Source organism: Strix aluco, chromosome 12 (genome assembly GCF_031877795.1).
Source record: "Strix aluco isolate bStrAlu1 chromosome 12, bStrAlu1.hap1, whole genome shotgun sequence".
Taxonomy (NCBI): domain Eukaryota; kingdom Metazoa; phylum Chordata; class Aves; order Strigiformes; family Strigidae; genus Strix; species Strix aluco.
This window is the reverse complement of record NC_133942.1, coordinates 24,764,255-24,781,199: the sequence shown is the minus strand read 5'-3', so window position 1 is coordinate 24,781,199 and position 16,945 is coordinate 24,764,255. Positions and strand designations below refer to the sequence as shown.

The 16,945-nt window shown below is 47.8% G+C and overlaps 1 protein-coding gene across 1 annotated transcript in view; it reads left to right on the top strand.

The window, feature by feature from the left end:
- Positions 1 to 16,945, top strand: part of GNB5 (G protein subunit beta 5) — a 31,046-nt gene that overhangs the window by 6,877 nt on the left and 7,224 nt on the right. The window contains exons 3-8 of the mRNA XM_074837021.1: positions 1,836 to 1,947; positions 6,128 to 6,264; positions 7,960 to 8,001; positions 8,714 to 8,790; positions 10,309 to 10,441; positions 14,245 to 14,388. Coding sequence (XP_074693122.1) covers positions 1,836 to 1,947; positions 6,128 to 6,264; positions 7,960 to 8,001; positions 8,714 to 8,790; positions 10,309 to 10,441; positions 14,245 to 14,388 — 645 coding nt within the window. The remainder of the gene's footprint in view (positions 1 to 1,835; positions 1,948 to 6,127; positions 6,265 to 7,959; positions 8,002 to 8,713; positions 8,791 to 10,308; positions 10,442 to 14,244; positions 14,389 to 16,945) is intronic.

The following is a 16,945-nucleotide window of genomic DNA, read 5'->3' as shown; positions in this document are numbered from 1 at the left end:
TTGTCATAGATTAAAATCCTTTAAAAATGGTTTTCTCTTCAAAATCTTCCCTTGCCACTCCCCCAGGACACAGCTGCATTACTGATTTTAATGTAAGGAGGTTTAGTTTTTCAGACATGAAGATAACACACTAGAAGCTTCCTGTCACTTTCCTGCTGAAAGATGCTTTTTTTTGTTCTTTTGGTATCAGTTTAAAAATACTGAATTTTTATTTCCTTGGCACTGTCAGTGTGATGGAAGGCATTTCCAATGTACTGTTTACTCTGAGGGGCTTTGAAGGATGCTCCCATATCCAGCAGTATGTGAACTCCATAGATTATACTGCCTATGTTTTCTTTTGTGATACAGAATGTAGCTGGACCAATTCAGTTCAGGATTCAAAATTTCAAGTTCAGGGTTGCCTACATGGCCATCAGGCTGGTGGGTTTAGGTCACACCAGTTTCCACAGACAAAGACAACTGGAAGTAGAGCCCCTGCATTTGACTCTCCAGCGAAGTAACCCAGCAGCTGCCTGCAGACCCACTGACTACCAGAGACCTGGAGCACACAGCTGGACCAGGGCCGGAATTCAGCCTCCAGGGTGACAGCTCAGCAGCTCTGCCCCTGCGTCCCAGCTGGACAGTGACACTGCTGCTAAACCCAGTGTGGGAAAGGATTTTTTTATTTTCTCCAAGACCCACACTGTGTCCAGGATGTGCCCAGAGTCTAAACAGCAGCTGCAAACAAGTATTTTCTTATCTTCCTTTCCAGTCTTGGCACATCTCCAGGTTAAACAATAGCCCTTGGAATGTCAGTTTTCTGGCTAAAGGGGGACAATGGGAGTCAATATGAGCAAAGTTACTCCGTGTAAATCAAGGGCAGTTACTATAACAAGAAGAGGGCGTTTTCAAGGAACTCCCAGGGAACAAAAAGCTGCAAGGCCATGTGCCACGGCTTTCTCTGGAAGTGTCAGCTGCTCCGAGTGCCCAGCACATGTTCCTGATCTGCCACCAGGCAAAGCCGTGGAGCTGGGCCCCAGGCTCACACCAAACTGGAAGGTTCCTTGTTCCCTTTGGGGTTTTGGAAACTGGTCCTTTTCAAGGGCTGGGAAGGCCACAGACCCTACTGTGCTTATCTGTGTGCAGGGGAAAGAGGTGGCTTTAAGGGGAAAAAAAAAAGGAAGGAAATTCTGGTAACACCGGATTTTAAAATGAGGAGAGAAGGGTCCACACCACTGTGTCTGTCCTGCTGGCGCAGGAGCTGGGCCAGAGACCACCTGTGTGATCGAGTCTCCTGGTGTCCCCTACCCATAGGGGTATAAGGGAATGATGGAGCTGAGCTGGGATTTGCTAAGCCTGGATGGGATCTGTCTTCCCAGTCTGGTATTTTAAAATACCATCGGGCCGACCGCTGACTTTTTTTCTCTTTTCCCAAAGGGTGCGCAACTTCTAGTACAAAGAAATTTGGGTACAAAGCAGAAACACCCTTCTGCATGTACTTCTGGGGAAATGAAGCCTTTGGGCTGTGGCAAGGGCTTGGGACGTACAGCGACTGCCTGCTGGGGGGAGCCTGAGGAGGGCAGGGGGTGAGGCTGGTCCCAGGTGCCTGCCCCGAGGCCAGCGGGGATGCGGGTTCGGGCAGGGGCTGCTGCCGGTGATTTTGCGGCCAGGTGCTGGCTGCAGGCGCATCCAGGCAGGGCCGGACGTCAGCGTGGGGAGGGGGAGGGAGCCCGGGCCGGCTCCGGCACCGTTGCTGAGGCAGCAGGAGCCTCCGCAGCATCCCCGAGAGCCAGGCGAGCAAACTCCTCCTCCCGCCCGCTCTCATCCTCCTCTCTGTCCCCGCTTCCTTTGCAAAGATGGCAACCGAGGGGCTGCGCGAGAACGAGACCTTGGCATCGCTGAAAAATGAGGCCGAGAGCCTGAAGGGCAAGCTGGAGGAGGAGCGGGCCAAGCTGCACGACGTGGAGCGTGAGTGGGGCCGGGGCGCGATGGCCGCGGGCACCGTCGGGGCACGGCGGCGGCTCCGGCCCGGGAGCGGCACCGGCGGGGCCCGGCGCGGAGCGGGGCGGGAGGCATCGCGGCCCGGCAGTCGGTTTCCCACGGCCGCTGCGAGCAGGAGGGCTGCGCGCCCCGCCGCGCCGCGCAACACCCCTGCGCGGCTCCGCGCCGGCGGAAACGGGAAGCGGCGGGGAGCGCGCGCGGCGCAGCCGCCCTGGGCCCCGCGGCCGCGCACCGGCCCGTCCGTGGGGGGTTCCCGGCCTGGCCCGGGCTGCGCGCACGCAGCTGCGCGTCCCGCGCTGCCCTTGGCGCGGGGCGGGAGGGAGAGACGGTGAAATAACCCCCGCAGCGGGGCCGAGAGTTCTTTGCGTCGCTTTAGGTCCATCTTAGTGCCAGAAACAAAGATTAAACCCCGCCTTGAGGAATGGGACTTTGCGTTAGCGAGGCCGGGGTTTCACCCAAGGTGGAAGGGCGTCAAAAAGGAACAGTGTTTCACGGAGCAGCTCCCGTCCCCGCCTCCCGCCGAGGGAACAGCTTGCGGGGATCCGGTGCTGATTCAGAGCTGCGGCTGAGTCAGTGCCCGGGCTGCAGCGCAGAGCGCACCCTGACCGGGCACCGCCACGGCTCTTGGTACCGTCCTAGAAATGCCAGGCACAGATCCCAGCCCTGCGCCCCCCCCCGCGCCCCCCCGCCCCTGTCAGGAAAAAATAAGCTAACCTTATTGTCATGGAGCTTCTCAAACAGGTATTAATTCATCTGTCCTGAGGCATAAAAATCTTTCTCATCATTTCATTTTTATAATTACCATGATATATATTGCAGGTTTTTTTTTTTTTTAAATATGTAAATTACTGTATTCCTCTGAAACCATACAGCTCACTTCAGTAGAGATATCAGCGGGCCATTAAAACTTCTATTTTGTCTGTTTTGGTGCCTTAAATGTTGAAAAGCAATCTGAGCTTGTACCCAGTGATTTAGCTCTCAGTGTTTTGTAACTGCAGGACTGGCAAACATTCTAAAATTTCAGGTGGGGGAAGGTTAAAAGATTTTTTTCTGGAGCAAGTAGAGCGTTTTCTTGTCTAAATTAGACAATCATATGTTATATGGTTGTCCTATTAGTAGGAATCGTTAAAACAGATGAGATGGCATCATTATAGAAACGTTACCATAAATCATCGTATTCCTACAGTGTAATTTCTGTATCAGAAGTAGTGGGGGCTCTGTTTAACAGATCTCTTAAGCATTGCTTCAATCCATTTTTGCTCACAAAGAGTTTTACTTACGATTGCAGTGATACCACAACTGTGTGTATCATTGATGGTCATAGGATATTTATGTCTTTGTCACATGTAAAAGCTGTACATTTACATTGGAAGGCTGTGTTTGCATAGCCGTGATGTGATTTCTAAGATAAAAGTCTTACGCTGCTGTAGAACAATGCTCCCTCATGATGTTTTATAGCATTGATTCTGTATCAGAGCTTTTTTGCACTTAAATTATCCCCAACAACTATTTCTGCAGAGATTGTAAGTTTCAGTATAAAGTATCTCTTCAGTTTGGTTGTTTTTTTTTTTCCTAATCTAAAATTGTATCTTTTGCATTTTTTTGCTCTGATCATGATTTTCCCTCTATGGTTCCCAAAACAAACAGCTGGCTGAACTAGAATTGCCCTTATTTGTTCAACGGGCTTTGAACAGCAGCTCTCAAAAATGTGGATAGAAAAAGGAAATACCAAACGTTCATTTCATTTGCAATCCTACAATTTTAAGGATTCGATTCTATCGCTTAAAATTTTAGGTGTAGATAAAACAGTTTGTTCTGTTCCTGCAATCCATAAATTTTTAAGGTCAGAAGAGACCATTAGGACCAACTGACTTCCAGCACAGAAAAGATCAATGACCCAGTAGTATCTGCATCAAGTCATAATCTGCATCAAATCATAAATTTTAGAAAAATAGCCTGCTATATCTGGACCTTTGTAAACCCACTCAAGCTACTTATGGCTTTAGCTGATCTACTTGCCTGAGTGCATAATTTTCAACTATCTTGAAACAATACTGGAGAATGCTTCAAAATAATTATCTGACTCTAAAACCTGTGCTAGGCAGGTGCAGGATTATTATGGCTGTGGTTGGAGATAAGCGTCCTCAGAGAATCAGTAAGGCTAAACCAGACAATTCCACAGGCTCTCGGCTGTGTTGACATAATGGAAACACTTTGTCCATTGTCTGTGAAACATTTGTTTTTTCAGATATGTTCTGGACACAAGCATCTTTCCAGCTGCCATAATAACCTCCTGTCCTGTGTTTTCATGTCTTTTGATTGGATCATTTGGCATGTTTCCATGGACAGAAGTAGGAGGAAATGTATCTTTTCCTCAGTGGGTTTATATGGTACTTTCTCAGAAACTTGCTTCTGACCTTCTGTTAGAGCTGGTGTGCACAGATTGTCCGGAATGGTGGACAGCACTTGTCCCCTGGCTGGGTGAGACTGGTCCAGCAGAGGTTTCAGGTGAGAACATTATTCTGGCACAGCCTGTGGGGCTGGTGGTTTTGAAAGACAACTCTTGAACAGTTAATCCACTAGAAATCAGTATCTGCCTTAGGCAGAATTTGCTGCCCTGACCCCGTGCCAGGGAATGATCTCAAAGTTGAGGATGCCTGCTCTCTCACTGTGACAGCCCTTGAGCTTTCTTGCAGCTCTAGAAAAGTGACGAAGGGTGAAGCAGCAATGCAGCTCCAGAGCAATCACCTGCCATGTGGGATGTGGAGCTCAGTCTCCAGCATGGCATGGAAAAGCTTAAGATTTCCTCCACCAGCTCATTAAAGCATGTGAGCTTCTGCATTATTTCAAAAGGTTTGAGTCAGACATTGCCCCCTTAGCTGACAGCAGCTGGATCATCTTAGATGTCTGTGTGGACAAACACACAACACAGGGAAGCTCTGGGTCCTATTATCTCTTCTCTAGACAGACTAATTTTTAATTTTGGTGCCAGGGTCTCCTACCCCAGGACCCCTACTCTGCTTTGACATTTGAAGCAATGCCCACCCTCCCTGATCCTCTGTGTGAAATGTGTCAGTGCTGCCGCAGGGTTCCAAGATACATCATGGCCCTACTAAGCTCCACACTGGGTGAACAACGCTGAAGCAGAGCAGATAGGTTTCCTCAGATGATGCCTTCTCCCAGCCATGTGCAGATAACCCCAGCATGAGGCATCAGGGTTACATGAGACACCTTTTAGTTGTATCAGCTGCAGTGGGATGAATTTTATGTCAAAGTGAGTTTGCACAATTGGAAATGTAAATTTGTTGGGTTTTTAAGAATATCAGCTGAAAGTACCGCTATTAAATGAGGTGTGAAAGAACTGACTTCTCCACCAGAGGATGCTTGCCTGCCCTGTTTCTCTTTCCCATGAAAGAAAAAGCTGACCCACCCGCAAAGTCCTCAATGTCCATAGACGCTGTTGAGAAGTTGGGTAGCGCACTCTTAGAGTGAATGCCAAGCTTCCCTGCTCGCTCAGAGCTGTGTCCTGGCCCTCAGTGCTCCCCTGGCCACCAGAAGGGATGGCTCAGCAGAGGAGTCTCCAGAGCCAGTGGCTAGTACCTGTATCACACTGCACCACCACTGCGGTGCCGAGAGCTGACTGCAGCTGGGAGTCTCGCATCCAGAACAAGTGTTTTACCATTGAAGCTTTGGAGATTTGATGCTTACCCTCTTCTTTTGTATGATTTTTCCTCCAAGACCCAGAGTGGTTTTCACTTCTGCTGAGTACCTTGAGGTATGTGTTAGGCTGGAGGCTGTCTGTGCGCTTTCAAGTCTCAGTTAGGTTGAGGATTTCCCAATAAGAGGGGGCAAGGGGGTAATCTCTTTTCCAGTTATACTTGGGTGTGATGGTCTGCAAGAACTTCAGCTGCTACAGCTCTGGAATTCAAGCCCTGAGTGAATTCATCCTTCTCTTTATCTGGTGAATATGTTCATACACCACCCACCTTGGTTTTACCACCTGCCAGCTCTGAAGCAGAGTTCATTGGCTTGCACCATAGACTCAAACTTCATGGATTAATTCCTCCAAGTGACATTACTCATAAACATAGACATTTGCCAGGGCAGAGCTTTGATGCAGGGTGCTCTAACCATCAGCTGTTTGCAGTTCATCAGGTGGCAGAGCGTGTGGAGGCACTGGGCCAGTTCGTGATGAAGACCAGGAGGACCCTGAAGGGCCACGGAAATAAGGTTCTCTGTATGGACTGGTGCAAAGACAAGAGAAGAATTGTGAGCTCTTCCCAGGTACGCTGTTGGGCAGATGTTTTTCCAAGCTACTGTTGGGCACTATACAAATCTGGTTGTGCTATGTGCCACTCTTTGCAGACGATACCTGTGTATGGTGTAAATATTTTCAGGATGCCCTTAAACCAGTTCATTGGTAATGTATTTTTTCAGAGAGCATAAATCCAAGCTTCTGATCATCACTACACCTGTTGTAGCTAATACCCAAAATATTTCTTGTCCAGTCATATGCAGATTTTCCCCATATTCCCTGCTACAATAGAAAATAGAGAGAACCTACCTGAGGCCACTTTTATTTCCTTGTTCTTTACAGATAAAATATTTAGTAACGATTTCAGTTTATGTGTTCAGATAAAATAATCACAAAAAAGGAGGGGAAGAAATGTTGATTCTTCTAGAGATTTCTGTGCACAGAAATTTCTTCTGCAGTCTGTGTGATTGGTGTGACCTTGAAAGCCTCAAACATCCTGCCAAAATTACTGCATTTACTTGGCCATTTTGAGAAACAGTCCTAGCACCTGCTCAAGACCAGTCTCATGAGCTGGAGGAGATAATGAGATAATTACTTTCTAGATCCCCTGGTTCATTCTGAGCCCTGTATGGCAGTGAGTGAGCTTGTTGCATCTCACAGCTGTTCATTGACCTATATGAAATCTGTCAGGGGTCTCACTTGAGGGATAAAAATAGGCAATCTGCATTGCAAGCCACCTTCAGTTACTGTGAGTTTTACCATTCATGGTGATCTCAGCAAAGAGAATAATTTTAAATAATTGATGTCACTTTTTTAATGTGGTTAAAATGTCAGTGTATAGATCAGAAGGCTGAACAGGCAAGTTGTAATGCATTTTTGCATTTTTTACTCTATTTTAAGAACTGTAGTGAGTCTAGGTACAGCAACAATTGTTGCTCAGTAATAAACATTTTGCTTTCATGATATGGGGAGGGTAACAATATTATGTACATAAGGCAAAGTAGCTGGCATACACAAAGCGATTGTGTAGCTCTCTGTGGAGGGTTCGTACCATGGCTATTTAGCAGATTGTATCAATGGGTAATTGAAGGTTAAGTAAGTGTAGTGAGAAGTAAAGGGAAAACCAGGAAAAGACAGGAAAGGGAAGATGAATGAACAGTGCAACGTCCATAAATAGTCCTCATGAGTGCTGCCAGCTCGGCAAGTGATTTGTAATACAGGTCACCTCTTGTATTTGTAAGGCCCGGTGCTGAGCCACTGACAGATACCACCTGGGAGGGGTGGCTGGCTTGGTGGGTGGTGATTACAGGCTGGGAGAAACACATCGTGGCTGAAAGGAGGCATGTGAGGGCTCACTAGTGGCAGTTTCCTCAGGAGATGGTCCTGTCCGTGGCATGTGCTGCAAGTGAGAGGAGTTCTCATAAACCTGCTAAAAGGGAAGGGGAAAAAATAAAAAAATAAATCAGTCTTTTAAGCCAACATCAGTCATCTCAGTGAGGAGGAGATACGCTTTTCTTCTGGTCAAAGACATAACTGGCACTACTGAGTGTCCCCTCGGTGCTTTGCAGTGACCATTGTGCTGTTATTAAAAAGGAGACAAAAATTTCATGACATAACAGACTGGGGGATGGAAAGGAACAGCAGAGTTTTCCCCAAATCTGGGAAGTCGGCTGACAGCCATGTCTCTGGAAGGCCTCAATTTTTCTCTGTGTGCTTTCATTTAGGATGGGAAGGTGATTGTGTGGGATTCCTTCACTACCAACAAGGTAAGTGAAACTTCAGCAAAAATCAGCTTTCTGTACACAGGGCAAACGATGATGGGATAAGATGAAGGGCTGAAGGGCTTACAGGTGTCACAGGAGGCAGCGGGATGATGGGGTAACATGCAAACCTCCACCAGCACCTCAAATCAAAGGGGCTCAGGGCAAACCACCTCCCTTGACCTGTCTCTGAGCAAAGTCCCAATCAGGGCACTGGGGTTTGTTGTGGTCTCCAGTGGGAGGCTCTGATCCAGCCTCTTTGCTGACAGGGAGGGCTCCTCCCTGGGTAACCCCTGCACCAGGTGCCATGTGTGATCACCCAGGATCCTTCAGCCGTGGTGTTCACTGTGAAATGGTGCTGCTGCTCCTCCAAGTCCTGCCAGGGCTGCCTTGTGGCACCCTGCTCCACACAACTGAGAAAAAACAGCTTGTTTGTGACTCACTTTTACACATGCAGCAGTGGGGACCTTTTACAGCATGAATAACCTAGATAAAACATTCTCTGATCAGTCTGAGGCTCATGAATAAGGTGGAAAGTGTCAGGGAGGGACTAGCCATCCTCCTGCTGCTCTGCTGGGTTCTGCAGTAAGGGTTGTCCCAGCCTTACATGTGATTAAGAATGTCCCACAGAAATACTCAGCATACTACTTTACTCTGTTTTCCTTGCACCAATTAGAGAAACAATGACATCTGAGTTTAAAGAAATACTGTGTTTCAGGAACATGCAGTGACGATGCCGTGTACCTGGGTGATGGCGTGTGCATACGCCCCATCTGGATGTGCCATTGCTTGCGGGTAAGTTCCCAGTTTCCACAGCTGCTTACACAGAGAAGCTTGATTTGTAGTGGTGTCCCAGTGCCTTCAGATGCTGACAGCTAGAAGTTTGCATGCCTCAGTTGTGGGTGAAAGGACTACATTTAGTGCCTCTGATTCTATTCCCATAATGGCTTGTACACGTTATCTCCACTGACTTCAGTGCAATAACATTTGTGTAAGCATGGAAAATAATCCTCTTTCAGCATTTATATCATGGGTTAGGAATTCTGCATGCATGCGACTTCCCTGTTCCAGTTTGGTTGTGTGTGTTGGATATATCTTCTAAGGGAGAGGGATTTTAATCCTGTTCTCACTTTGCACTCTTTCTTCTACAACGCAGAGAAGGTTAGTCATTAATGACTACCAGTGCATGAATAGATCTTGCCAAGATGGGGTGGGGAGAAGTAACCTCATCCTTGATAATCTTCTCCAAGTTTTTTGAGAGCTCAGGTTTGAAAAAATTGAGTTTATGCAGGGGAGAAAACAAAGAGATGAGATGTTGGCAAAACATCTTTTAAAAAGGGACTGGGTGGATCAAACAGACAAAGCAAGCTTGGGACAAGAGAAAGGAACAAAGGGAGACTTTGCTGTGCAGCTTGCAAATCTAGAAAGCAACAGAGTGAGACAGACAGGCAGACTCCATAAATGTGTGTGGAGAGGAAGTCTGGAAATTGTGTTTTTGACTAAAACTCGAAGAATGGCAAGAAAACTTTGTCTTCACACTTGTAAGAGAGACTGCTTGCACTACCTAATTCTGTATTTCTCTTCGTGCTGCCAGTTAAGTGCTTTCTGTCCATGTAATATAAGGCACAGAACCAGCACCTGGTGGTATGCTGGGATCCGAGGGACCAGGGCAGGGCTGACCTACTATGGCTCTAGAAAAGGGTCAGACACAAGTCAGACCTTTTAGAAAAGAGTCCCACATCTGTCCTGGGAGACACAGCTTAACTGGTGCAACTGTCCAGGAGGGACACACCAGCTACAGAGGTCAGTGCTTCTGTTGCCTTTTCTCCAAACTCTGCTAAAAACCCTGTCTTCTCACCCACTACTTGTTATACTGTCTCTTCCATAGGAAGAGGTCAAATTTATTAAAGTAGATAAATAATGATGCTTAAATGCTGATCCTTGCATGACAGATGTCAACAGAAAAATGGCAGTTTGGCTGTATGTGAAACGTTAACCCTGAGGGGACTGCTATGTCATCTCCCAGTTTATACTTTCGTGAGGTTTCATTCAGTGCCATTTATAAACTCGATGAGGGTAAAAAATACTGAGGCGCAGCTGTTGAAGTTCTGTAAAGTAGCCAGCCTGGTGAGGCAGCTGGGGCTTCCCTGCACGGGGAGATCCCGGACAGCACAATACAGGGAAGTCGGTACTTGTAAGGGTTTGGCAGCGCAGCACTGACAGGTGGTTTCCTTCTTATCACCACTCGCCTTTTGTCGTTGCAGTTTTAACCAGTTCTCCTCTCTCTGTTACTGCTATTATTACTCTCTTTAGTGGCCTGGACAACAAGTGTTCTGTGTACCCTCTGACATTTGACAAAAATGAAAATATGGCTGCAAAGAAGAAATCAGTTGCAATGCACACAAACTACTTGTCTGCCTGCAGCTTCACTAACTCAGACATGCAGGTAAATGCATTCCCTACCCGCTGCTCACCGTCCAGCAACACCTAATATGAGCTGCACTCGTACGTGGTGCAAGTCCTTGCACCTGGGGCACCCAGGGCTGTGTCCTGCCCCATGCAGGGGGCTGCTGGACAACCCTCGCTGGGGGCAGTGAAGGTGCTGCAAAAGCTGCTCTAAGGAAATGCTTGTCACAGCCCGTGGCCAGGCTGTCATGCCTGCACCCTGCAAAGGCCTGTCGCTTCTGCAGAGGGAGCTCGCTCTTACCTGTGTGTTCTCTGCTCAACTGGGTCCGTGCTGGCTTGTGCTTTTAGGAGCTCAAACTAATACAAGTAGTTAAAAACCCAGTTCGGCTAGGACTGGGTTGGGTATGTGCTATGCCAGCTGATGGAGAATGTGTTGTTTGTCTGCTTTATCCTGGACGTCCAGCCAACTTTGCATCTCCTTTCGTTCTTAGTATTTTTAGTTTGTACCAAGTAAGATATTTAAGCTTGAGGATGGCCCCACAGGGCCAGCCCTGTTGTCTGTACATGCAGTGGTGTGTTCCCTTGAAGGAAAGGAGTGATGCTATCCCCGTCTCGCAGCTGGGGGGTTGGAGCATAGAGGCCCACAGTGGGAGATGATGGCAAAGCCAGGAACCAAATGCAGATCTTCTGAGACCAGGCCAGCCTTCCTCTGTAGTGAATATCTCAAAGATCTCTTTCACCAGGAACACAAAAGGTGATGAAAGGAGCCAAGATAATCCCCTTGTCCTTTCTGTTTTTTGAATTGAATTGAAGCTCTGCTCAGCATTCCTCTCTGTGTCAGCAGAGCTGCTGGAAAGAGTATAACGTGTTCCCTTATTCCAGATATTTAGAGCTCTTCTGAAGGAAATATCAGCTCTCGTTGCTTCTATTTCTGGACATGAGATGCCCGAGAGTATGTTGTTGTCTGTCGTTCTATGGTTTCTATAATGACTCCGAGGTGCTAATTTAAGTCCATTGCCATGGAAACAAGCGGTGGAGGTACCCAGCGCTCAGGCTTGTTTAGCCCTGACCTTACTGTGCAGGAGCCCTGTGTAATTGGAGCAGTCTGTAAATTAAATGGAATGTTTTTGATGAGATAGAAAACCAGTATTCTCTTTTCTTGTTCGTACCTATATGCGTTGTGATTAAATCCTCTGAAAGGAAAAAGAGTTACTTATTTTTTATAATAAAAAAAGAAAGAAAAGTTGGGTCTTTTTTCTCCGTATTAAATACAGCAAACTGCATTGATATTGAAGGTAATGTATTACTGTTGTTAAATAATACCACAGTGGATTTAGGTGCTTTACATTCTGTGATTCAGAGATTTTTCTGAAGACTTTAAAAAGAAATTTTCTTGTGATTGACAGGCTTATAAGTGATCTTTTGTAGCACTGCATGTTACAAGCAAGTGCGTTAGTCAAGCTTCTGCTGGGCCCCTGTTACGTAGGGCATCCTAGAGAGTCCCAGATTCCTTTTTTTTGTTTGTTTTACCTAACGGCCTCAGAATTAAAATTATTCAGTAACTGCAGGTACACATTGCAACAAGCACACTGTGCAGGAGCTTTCCCAGCTGTGTGCAGAGCAGCTCTGCTCTCCTGGCTCGTGTCACTGAGGGATGTGGTACCTGTCGTGGAGCAGCCCTAGCGCATGGCAGAGGTGTCCCCAGCCCAGTGCCCCCGCAGCACCCAGCACCCACTGCTGGGTGCTGTGAATGCTGCTGTTCTGCCTTGGCTGCTCTCTTAAACTACAGCTGTTTTCTCTCAGAGGAACGAAAGACAGGGTAGGAGTTTAGGAGTTGCAATGGAAAGAGGAGTGGTGGTGGTTCATCATTGATTAAAGCCACTGTCAGGCTGTGTGGGTGCTGAAAGAGAGGGTCCCATCCTTGCTCCTCATCACGTTCCCACCTGGGCTGAGACAAGTGCTGAGCTGCAGGGCTGGGGGATGTGCGCCCCTCATTCTTGGTGCCCCAAATCAGTCTTGCCAGAAAGAGCCTCCCCCACCTCAGTGTTCAGAGAGCGGGGGAGCCTCGCTTCCTAAATTAGGTATCTGCAGCTCTGCGGTGTGATAATGCTCCCCACGTGGCAATGCTCCATGTGTATTAATAGCAACAGTTAATTGGGATCTCAAGTGTTTTTGCACAGGGCAGGCAGCCATGCTCCCAGTGCGGCGGGGCTGAGAAGCAGGACGAGGCCTGTGGCAGTGGCGGAGGAGGCAGAGGTGAGGGTGGCCCCTCTGCCCGCTGCTCCCAGCCCCGGTGCGTGTGCTCCTGGCGAGCAGGAGCTGTGTCCCTCTTGTCCCCTGCCCTGTGCAAGTGCTGCCTCTTGCCGCCAGGCGCCAGGCGAGGATCCCCATCCAGCGCTGCCGGAGCCCCTCGTGCAGCAAGCCAGAGTCTGATTGTTAATTCCCTTCTGGTTTTGGATTTTTGGGGGGTTTTTGACTTGGTTTGGTTTGGTTTTGTTTTCAATAGCAATACGCTGAAGTTGAGTCCGTAACAATTAAGCATTAGCTGCAGCTCTGGGTTTCCAACAGACCCTTCCCTTACACCTTTAGCTACTCCTATTCCCCTCATATCTTTTTTACATGCTATTACAAGAGCGAATCCTCAGAGCTGAAAGTCTTCATTCCTCAGCCAAGTACAAATATTCCTCAAAACAGAGAAGTTCATTGATGTAGACTCAAAATCTGGCCAGAAAGACAAGTCAGGACTTTCTTCTGCTATTATCATCTCAGAGTATAGTGTCTACTGCAGGATTCGGAACAGTCTGTTCTGCAGCTTTGCAGACCTCTGTTTATGGGAGGAGTTTTTGAAGCATCTGTCAAACACATTCAGTGTTTAACCTTTATGCAACTCTATGAATGGTTTCATGATTGTGTGATCATTTTCTTCTTGAAGAGTATTTTCTTTTTAACTTTCTAACTACCCACTGGGATCCCTTGAGTTTCTTCACTGACCATGAGAAAAACCTGTGTACAAGACTGAGAGCCCTCCTAAGTTCGTCCTTGCCTCCTTCCACGCCAGTGCACAGGGCCCATTTCAACCTACAGAATTTGTGATTGCATAACAGCTTCGGGTGCCAAGGGGAAATTTTGAACAATTGAGCATCATCAGGATTTAGCCACAATAACAAGCGCTGATCACATGTGCTTTCTACAAGCACTGTAGCAGATGAGGGAAGCTCTGAGCTGTGTTCGGTCCAGTGTATGTTTAAGCCCTTTCACACGCAAATGGTTTTGGACAAGTGAGAGGTGATGGACTTATCAAAGAACTGTCTAGACAGGCTTACTTCCCTTTCAGAAAATCCATGTCTTAAGCCCAATTAATTGGGTTTAACCTGGCTATTTCAAGCAGAAAAAAAAATTTGGAGTGTTAAACAGGTGTACTTAACTCCAACAGTTCTTTTTACCCGGGTTGAATTCCAGCAGCCTAAATAGGGATAGGGTTAAATACAGAGGCAGGCAGGAATACCATTCTGGTTCTACCTCCTTTTTGGAGGATATGGAAATGCCAGCAGATCCTTATTGCCATCAGTTCTCCAAACCCCACTGCACAAAACTGACCACTATTGAAACACTGTATAGGTATAGCTGTGTCAATGCAGCTCTCCTTTCCACTTCTTTCCTTAGGAATAAAAAACATAAACTGTGCTTAGGTTCAAATTGTCTTTATGGCTTTGATTTTTTGCATAATATTTAGTTAAATTAGAACTGTCCTTGGTGTATGTATAGGAAGTCAGTAGTTTCTTTGTGAACTTGAAGATCATCTGCTGATTTTTGTATTGTGACTCTTCTTGCCACATCCTATAGATCCTGACAGCAAGTGGAGATGGAACTTGTGCTCTGTGGGATGTTGAGAGTGGGCAGCTTCTACAGAGTTTCCATGGTCATGGAGCTGATGTCCTGTGCCTGGACCTGGCCCCTTCTGAAACGGGAAATACATTTGTCTCTGGGGTAAGCAGGAGCTTCTTGTCATAATATAAAATTGAGGAATGTGGAAGGGAAAAGGCAGTAAAGCAAGAGGCTCGTGGTCTTATTGAGAGAGTGCTGGAGTATGTGTTGGAAGCCCCAGTACAATCCACTCATTGCAAGCACATTTTCCAAGCTGGAGCAAATTAAACCCCTGACTGTGGGGTCAAACCCACCCAGCCAGTCTGACTGCAGTTCTGCTTACTTAGCAAATTCCACCCCACACCAAAGCAACCCATCCAGAGATCAAAACAACGCCTCTCCCGGGAAGGGAAAGGCTCAGAGTCAGAGCAGCGGGCTGGTACCGCAGACGAGGTGTGAGCCCCTGTGGATAGGAGCCCGGCACAGCAGACAGCTTCCCGCATTTGGCTGTTTCTCGTGCCCAGCTCTCTGGAGCCAGACAGGGTGTGCCAGGCGGCTGCTCAGGGCATCGAAGTGGGGCTGCAAATAACGTGCGTGCCACTATGTCCCTCAACCGCTCCCCAGAAACCAGGGGGTAGCTTGGACGCTGGCTAAACTCTTGTACAAGTTGGAGCAGGGAGATGAGGTGTGGCCACATCTTCAGCTGTTGCTGAGTCCCCTGTGCCTTCCAGTGGTACCAGAGGCATGTAAAGCCCCTTCGTCAGTTGAACGCTGCCTGTTCCCTGTCCTGGCCCAGAGGAACACAGAAACCTCACTGGGGCTGCAGGACTGGTCTGAGAAAGCACCTAGGGCATCTTTCAAATCTTGTCCTGCTGTTGAGGAATCACTGTTCCTGGGCAGATGAGCCATTGGCATGCAGCCGGGCAGTGAGGCAGGCAAGGCATAAAGGTGAGTGGGATGGGGCTCAGCGACTTTTTGAGATGGTCCTGGTCTTTCCCACATCAGAAATTGAGTGTGCAGGTGAGAGCTGGCAGAAGCTGAGAGATGACCTCTCTTACTGGAGACAGATTGCTACCAGTAGCTTTGCTGAAGGTACCTGGTTTCTGAGCCCCACCAACGCTGACCCAAGGCTGGTTCTGTGCTTGCTGATGGAAATGGCCCTTGTGCCAGAGGGTGCTGACCATGGATTATGGGATTCCACTTGTGCTCGGAGTCATGGTCCCGTCCCTACACAATAAACCCGGGCCTCTTCTGTTACGGCTCTTTTATCAAATTTGGCTGGCCCATCAGGAGCAGAGCCCAGCACGCTGGCCCGGTTTGCCTGCTGCTAGCACAGCTGCTCCGAAGCGTGACTGAAAGCTAATTCCGAGTGCATTACTCCTCCCGGGCTTTCCTGTCACTGAGCTTGCTTCCCAGAAAGGATAGATTCATTCTCCCTGAGAACAGCTCAGCTTATTATAGGGCAAAGAATCGCAAGCAGCTATGGTACTGTTAAGAGGATATGTCATACTTGCGTTAATGTAGCAGCTTGGGCATGTCTGTGCTTACAGGGACTTGCTTACTTCATCACATGCAAAATACCACTTCAGTGAAGATCTGTCTTGTATCATGTCAATGCAGGTATAGCCAAAACAGTGCAACCTGAAGGTCTGGTGGCATAGAGAGACTCCCTGTATATTGTGCCTGTGTAATACGGTAACCTTGAGCTGGAATAAGCAGTGCCAATACATCAGCAGGTAGACTGGGTGCTGTTACATTTAACGACTTAACTGAAAATCCCAGCCCTCCTGGGTAATCTCAGGCCTGTGTCCTGGGCTGTTGTGCTCAGTGCCCTCTGAGCGCTGCTCCTCGGGGCGAGTAGGATAGCACTCTGGAGGCCCATCTCTGCAGGTTGTTGCTGGTTTCTCCTTCAAAACCTTAGGAGTCAAAGCACCAGCTTGTCAGATTAGTCTTACCTCCAAATTCCCAGAGAGGTCAGTAAGAACAGTGCATGTGGAAGCAATACAAAGGGCTGAGCTTGGGCTGTGGTGGGGCTTGAGAGGGAAATATGCTGAGTCCAAAAGGTTTTCTATCCTGTTTGGTTTCCCCTGCACAGAAACCACAAGTTGGTACAAAGGAACATTGCCTCTTTTAAATAACAAGAGAATTTAAAAAAAAGAGAGAAAGATGCGAGTTGTGAAGAAACTGTTTAATTTAATTAGCAATCATATTTGCTTAAAAATAAATAACGTGTGGCACGGTCTGCTGGGCAGGATGCTCTAGCTCAGCAGAAGCAGCAGCTGCCTGGCCTGCCCTGTGCTTCCCCCACAGGCTCAGAGAGGCTGAGCCCCCTGGAGCTGAGCCTACCTACAGCCTGGCCCTCAGCAGGGTCGTATTTATTAAAATCTCCCACGAGTCTTAAAAGAAAAGTCCATCTTCTTTTTCCTGTCACCACAGTTGTGACAGCAGCGAGACATCGCAGCTGAGAGCGTGGCCCTATGGGTATGAGGTGGTTCCTGCCCCAAGGATGTTGCAAACTATGTGGGCTGAGCCCCTTGCCCAAAGCATTCAGGGTGCTGAGCACCTCGCAGCAAGCACTGAGTGTTAAATGATCTTTTCAAAGCACAGCTTGGAAGGGCAGGTTAGAGCTTGACAGTGAAATGAAATGCTGTTACGCTTCTTTTTCTCATCCCAACCACAC